This window comes from Dipodomys spectabilis, unplaced genomic scaffold (genome assembly GCF_019054845.1).
Source record: "Dipodomys spectabilis isolate Male_0828 unplaced genomic scaffold, ASM1905484v1 ptg000085l, whole genome shotgun sequence".
Taxonomy (NCBI): domain Eukaryota; kingdom Metazoa; phylum Chordata; class Mammalia; order Rodentia; family Heteromyidae; genus Dipodomys; species Dipodomys spectabilis.
Window position 1 is genome coordinate 7,707,522 of NW_024870762.1, and position 6,147 is coordinate 7,713,668.

Below are 6,147 nucleotides of genomic sequence, written 5' to 3' on the forward strand. Positions count from 1 at the left end.
GGAATCACAAGCTATATCATATAACTTCATCAGTATTTCTATATCCTCTGGGTAGAAAGAGGAGGACTCAGAATGGCTAAAGAGTTCTTGGAGATATATGAGCCATTCTCCTGGAAAGATAGTCTTCTTTTAGTAGCTATGAATGATTCAATACTTTTTTTTTTTTTTTGGTCGGTCGTGGGGCTTGAACTCTGGGCTTGGGCGCTGTCCTTGGGCTCTTCAGCTTGAGGAGAGCGCTCTACTGCTTGAGCCACACCACCACTTCCGGTTCTCTTGTGGTTTATTGGAGATCAGAGTCTCATGGACTTTTCCTGCCGGGGCTGGCTTTGAAGCTCGATTCTCAGATCTCAGCCTCCTGAATAGCTAGGCATGAGCCACCGGCACCTGGCATGATTCAATCTTTTAACAGAGGGATTCTATTATTTTATTTTTCATCCACATATGCTTTCAAAGAGGAATATCAATAGCTGTCTAAATAGAAATCTATCTACTTGGTAAAGGGTAGAAACTTCAGCAGTTATAGAGGTGACTTAGTCAAGTGGAGTCTGTTTAGAAAAATGTTTGATGAGAAGATGAAGTTTTCCAGCACAGGTCTGTAGATGGGAAGCAAGATGGCTTCTGCTCAAAACTCATCCTTCCTGTTTAGTTTTGAGCTGCTTCAGGTACATCAGAATGTCTAACCTGACTGTGTTGATTGCAGTCCGGTGGAACCAGCGCATGACAGGGACTCCATCAGGTCCCACCAGAAACTTTTCAAAGTTCCAGCGGATGTCATGGACTTTTACAGGCTCCCAGGATATATGTCTCAATGAGCCTACAGTCTCAGAGGGGTGAGGACAGGAGTGCTGAAGAGAGAGACAGAAAAGAGACAACAACATCATTCCTCTTCTCTGATGACCAACGTAGTTTTACTCATTCTATGCTGGACATGTTAATTTCCTGTGATTCCTAGTAAATGCCGTAAATTCTCCTAATTACCACCATGGCAACTATCAAGAATTTGCAGATATTAGAGCTGAAATCTGCTCTTTCTGATTTTGACTCCAGGGTCCCATCATACAATCATGTCATGTAAGATATGTCAATTCTCCAGCTTTCATTTTTCTTTCGGACAAAGTGATTGATTTGGATTAGAATGTGCTTTCCCAGGTCAGTAGCATTTTGATCAATTTCTTTTTGGGAATGACTAAGAATTATTAACATTTTACCAAATAAGAAAAAAATTTAAGACAACATCACTTAATGTTAGAAAGAGCAATATGAGCAGTGGGTGTAGCTCAAGTGGAAGAGGACTTGCCTAGCAAGCACAAAGTAATACACTCATGAGTGCACACACACACACACACACACACACACACACACACACTCTTATACATGATAACATTGTAATCTGGTAAGGGCAGCCTTATAAGTTAGAAGTCTTTAGTTTATGATACCTTCCTTCTTTTTCCAAAGGTACTGGGATTTGAACTCTGGGTCAAGCCTGGGAGGTGCTCAATCATTCGAGGCATACCCCCAGTCCTTTCTGAGCCCCCATTTCTCACTGTTCTATTTTCTTCAACCTACTAAGGATATAGGAAAACGTTACCAGTGCACTGGTATTGGTTCATCGTCCAGTATTTAGGTATACTTCACGCTAGTTATCTTTGGGGCCTTTTCCGTGCTGGCAAAGTCTGTGTCTAAAAGTCAATGTTAAATGAGGTACCCACTACATGATGTTGTATTTATGAATTTCTAGCTCTCTCTTTAGGATAATCTCCTCTAGGACTGGACTGAATTTTTCATGTTAATATTCTTTTTATTTAGTTTGCCTTATACATAGCAAGCACGTTAAATATTCCTTAAATGAATGAATGAGTGTTAAAGGGCAAGAGATTGCTACTCCACACTATGCCATGAAGGCTAACATTAAATGCGAGTCATCATGCTGATCTGGAGATTTTATCCACATTAATAATTCCAGCTCCAGGCAACATCCCAAGGGTCCAGTCCACCACATCAGCTGCTAAGAATGTTAGAGAAAAGTTGCATGTGGTGGCATATTCCTGTAATCCTAGCCACATCATACCAATTCTGTGCTAAGACTATTAGGGGAGAGCTGTGTATGATAGTATGTGCCTGTAATCCCAGCACTTGGGAGGCTGAAGTAGAAGGATGGCCAGAGCCACAGAGTGAGTTCAAAGCCAGTTTGGGTTTCAATGCATGACTATCTCCAAAAACAGACAAGAACATAAGGGAAAGGAGGGGTGGTAATTCACTCACCTTCAAGAACGTGAAGACTTTCTGTTCTTTTTCACCATTCACATCCCCTTTTTCGAAAAGCTGGAAATTAGGTACATATCCTCCCCCTGGCCGGATATACCTGCAACAAGCCAAATGTTCCCAGGAGGCAAGTGATTGTAATGGGACCCAGGGATTTGAAAGTCGCTGAAAGGTCAGAGAGGGGCTGAGATGGGAGATGGGAGGAGGGAGGAGAATAAGGGTAGGCGGGGACTCTGGGCTTCTTGATTCACTTTGTTTTTCTCTGTGCCAAGTACCTCTGTTCTCTGGATTTCTACCGTCCACTCAGGTGTCAGCCAGAGACGGAGAGAGAATCTCTGGACATAATCAGAGACATCAGCAGCACACAGGCCATAGTTAAAATCAACTTGCAGATAACCTTGAGCCTATTAAATCTACTCCTAGCTGGAAGGTTCCCAAGATGGAAGGACCTCTGGAAACAGGACAAGTGGACAAGTAGCTTCCTACTGGATTCCAAGCAGGCACTTACCTGAGCCCAGGAAGAATCTCCTTGTTTTCTCCTGGTTCTTGCTTTCCAAACTGATTACAGGGAAAGCCCAACACTACTAGGCCCAAGGGCTTCAGCTCCTCCTGGAGTGCATTCAGTTCTGCAGTTAGAAAAGGGATAGCATGGCCTATGACCCTCAGTGTAGACAAAGATCCCTGGGGTGACTCATTTTACAGAGAAGGAAGGGGAGGGGGAGACATTTCTAGATCAGGCTGTGAGTGGCATGGCTGTTAGATACTAGGCCTACAGACAGACTCTCTACAGCCCTATACTGTGGTGCAGTATACTGTAATCACCTAGAGACTCATCATTAAAATCAGGAATGCCCAAGTCCCCATTTTAGAGAGGTTTCTGACCCCATTCCTCTGCGAGGGGGCCCAGAACATTTTTATTACTCAAAACTCCAGTGAGTTTTAGACAAAGCAGGGTTGGAACATCACTGCTCATCAGTTTTCCTTCTCTGATTGGTTAATTGATAGGTTGAGTCTTCCTTTCCTAAAAGGAAAAGACAGTGTCAAGGAGACTGGCTTGCTCTGAGCAGAGAGCAGAGGCAAAACAGGGAAATTTCAAGTGGAGCTTCCTGATGCTGTTCAAACATCTTCAGGATAATCAGGATGCATTAGAGGCTTTAAAAGAATGAGGGAATGGACTGAACTCAAAAGTGTTTTATTACTGGATGTAATAGTACATACCTGTAATCCCAATACTAGGGAAACTGAGGCAAGGGGAGCATGTGCTCCTGGCCAGTTTGGGCTACAGAGTCTCAAAAACTAAAAACAAATAAGAACCAAAAGGAAAAGCATAGAGTATCTTGGTCAATTAAAAAAATCAAGACAAGAAGTAGTTGTTGTATGTTATCAACAGGGAGAGAGCAGAAAAGGAATATTTTATAAATATCATTGGTTGGAAAGAAGGGAAGAGAGCAAAAGGTTTTTTTTCATTTCTGCAAAACACACTATCATTAAAAACCTCAAATAAATAGTATTTTTTTAATATCTTTTTTGTCTTTTTGTGTGTGTCAGTACTGGGGCTTGAACTCAGGTCCTTGAATTTCCACTTAGCATATTTTGTTTTTTGGCCAAGGCTACAGCTCTACCACTTAAGCCACACCTTTATGTTTGGCTTTTTGCTGGTTAATTAAAGATAATCTCAAGCTGGGTGCTGGTGGCTCATGCCTGTAATCCTAGCTACTCAAGAGGCTGAGATCTGAGGATCGCTGTTTAAAGCCTGCCTGGGCAGAAAAGACCGTGAGACTCTGATCTCCAATAAACCACTAGGAAACTGGAAATGGCACTGTAGCTCAAGAGGTAGAGCGCTCGCCTTGAGCTGAAGAGCACAGCGACAGTACCCAGGCCCAGAGTTCAAGCCCCACAACCGACAAAAAAAAGAAAAAAAAAAAGATAATCTCTTAGGTTTATCTTCCCAGGCAGACTTCTAATCTCAATCCTCAAATCCCAGCTTCCTGAGCAGCTAGGATTACAGACATCTGCCACCAATACCTGATCTTTGGCTGACTTCTGACATCAAAGGGTGAAGTCACCCAAATTATTAGTATTAATTTTGGCATGTGATTACAATTAGAACATAAAACCAAGTGTGAGTTAGAATATAAATCACAAATGTTGTCCCAAAGACGTAGAGCTCTGACTTCTTACCAGGATATTGAGCTGTTAGAGTACAAAAAGTAGCCACGTTGACAAAGAGGACATGCTTGCCAGCATACTGCTTGAACTGAATACGTTCATTCCCATTAATACTGAAGGCCTCGTAGTCATAAATGGTGCCTTTCACATCTTTGTAGCAATCCATCTGGAAGATGTTTTAACATTATTATATCATTAGTAACAACAACTCGACATTGGTATAAATTTCTAGTTAATTTCAGAGCAGGGTGAAAATATTCCCAAAGCTGCCTTTTTGTAGAACATGTTATATGCATAATAATCGTGGCATAATAAGAAAGTATTGTTACCCATAAATTAGTGATGGGTAACTTTCTACCAGAACACAAAGAGAGAATTCACTATGTGAATTGCTTCTAACTTCTCGATTCCTTTTTGCCTCTAAGTCATCGTATTCATTATGATCCTACCTTGAACTGCCTTCTACTGTCACAAGCACACATTTTATCAATAAAACAATTAAAAGTGTGGGAATAGAACTGACACCATACCACGAGACATCTGACTCCAATTCCAGTTGTTTTAGTCCTCTGATTATTTGTCCCCATGGCTTTTATGGATCTCTGATGTCTCTATGACTTTAACTCTACAACTTCTACATTCACTTTTTTCTTGCCATCAAGAAACCTTCAATGCATGATCATTTGTGTCTGAGATGACTTGGCTCATCTTCTCCTCCAAACCCCAGTCCCTCAGACCCAGCTGGCATAGCAGGGGAGTAGGTATCTAGGTGGCCTCTATTTGGAGAAGGAGCAGAGAAAGGATCTCACTGCAAAAAAGATCCTTTCTTCTCTACCTATATTCAAGGAACAACCAATATAGGCATGAAGAAGATTAAAAGAGAGGAGAGGTTTATGAAACCCAAAGGAGGAAGAAAACAGCTAAGGATCTTGCAAGAAGGACTGCAGGTTGAGATCTAGATGAAGCAGGACAGAAGGGTAACCACACTATAACCTGCAGCTCCCCTCTCTGCAGCTTACTCACCTTCATCTTCTCTGGCTTGGAATTTGTCAAGCCAGAGAAGCCAGGTAGAAGAAGGAGGAAAAGGTAGGAGGCTCTTAACTTTGCCGTCATGACTAGTGTTGTAGATCCCTAGTCTGAGCCCTGAGTTCTTTGTGTACCTCCACCGACTTTTGATGCTTGGCAGAGACTAATGAAAGCCCCTATGACCAATGACAGGGCAGCAAAGATTCCTGATGTGTGACAACCAGAAAACTCAAGTCATCTTTTCACCTACTCACACCCCCAGGTACACTCAGTGCTCACCGGTGCCATGAGAATCTGGCAGAATTTATATTAGCCTTCTTAGGTCTTTCAGGACTATTGTGTATCTTTCCTGAGTGGATGGAACTGTCTAGATGTAATGCCTTCTCCCAGACTTTTCTACAAAAGACACCACATAGACATTCTGAATACCATTTCTAAGGTTAAGAATGTAGCTGAGTAAAAGTGTTTTCTTAGCATGCTAAAGATCCCAAGTTTGATGCGCAAAGCAAAACGAACCAAAAAACAACAGAAAATACAAGTATTAAGTATTATACCCAATATTTATTTTGCTTTATTTTATTATTTTGTCGGTTGTAGAGGTTGAACTCAGGACCTTGGTGTGTCCCTGAGCTCTTTTGCTCAAGGCAAGTGCTCTATCACTTTACGACACAACACAACTTCTGATTTTTG

At 41.8% G+C, this 6,147-nt stretch overlaps 1 protein-coding gene across 1 annotated transcript; it reads right to left on the bottom strand.

Annotated features, from left to right (window-relative positions):
* Positions 1 to 2,300: 2,300 nt before the first annotated feature.
* On the bottom strand, positions 2,301 to 5,544 carry LOC122111080 (epididymal secretory glutathione peroxidase-like). Its single transcript, XM_042683789.1, has 3 exons — positions 5,455 to 5,544; positions 4,444 to 4,597; positions 2,301 to 2,362 (listed from the first exon to the last, which is right to left on the bottom strand). The coding sequence occupies exons 1-3, from the start codon at positions 5,542 to 5,544 to the stop codon at positions 2,301 to 2,303; spliced, it is 306 nt and encodes a 101-aa protein (XP_042539723.1).
* Between the last annotated feature and the right edge of the window lie 603 nt (positions 5,545 to 6,147).

Bases quoted from the DNA above. Each gene is read 5' to 3' on its own strand.
- LOC122111080 (XM_042683789.1), bottom strand. From the start codon at position 5,544: ATGACGGCAAAGTTAAGAGCCTCCTACCTTTTCCTCCTTCTTCTACCT. The intron at 4,598-5,454 runs GTGAGTAAGCTG...AACATCTTCCAG, and splicing joins CCAAGCCAGAGAAGATGAAG to ATGGATTGCTACAAAGATGT. The intron at 2,363-4,443 runs GTAAGAAGTCAG...GGCTTGTTGCAG, and splicing joins TCTAACAGCTCAATATCCTG to GTATATCCGGCCAGGGGGAG.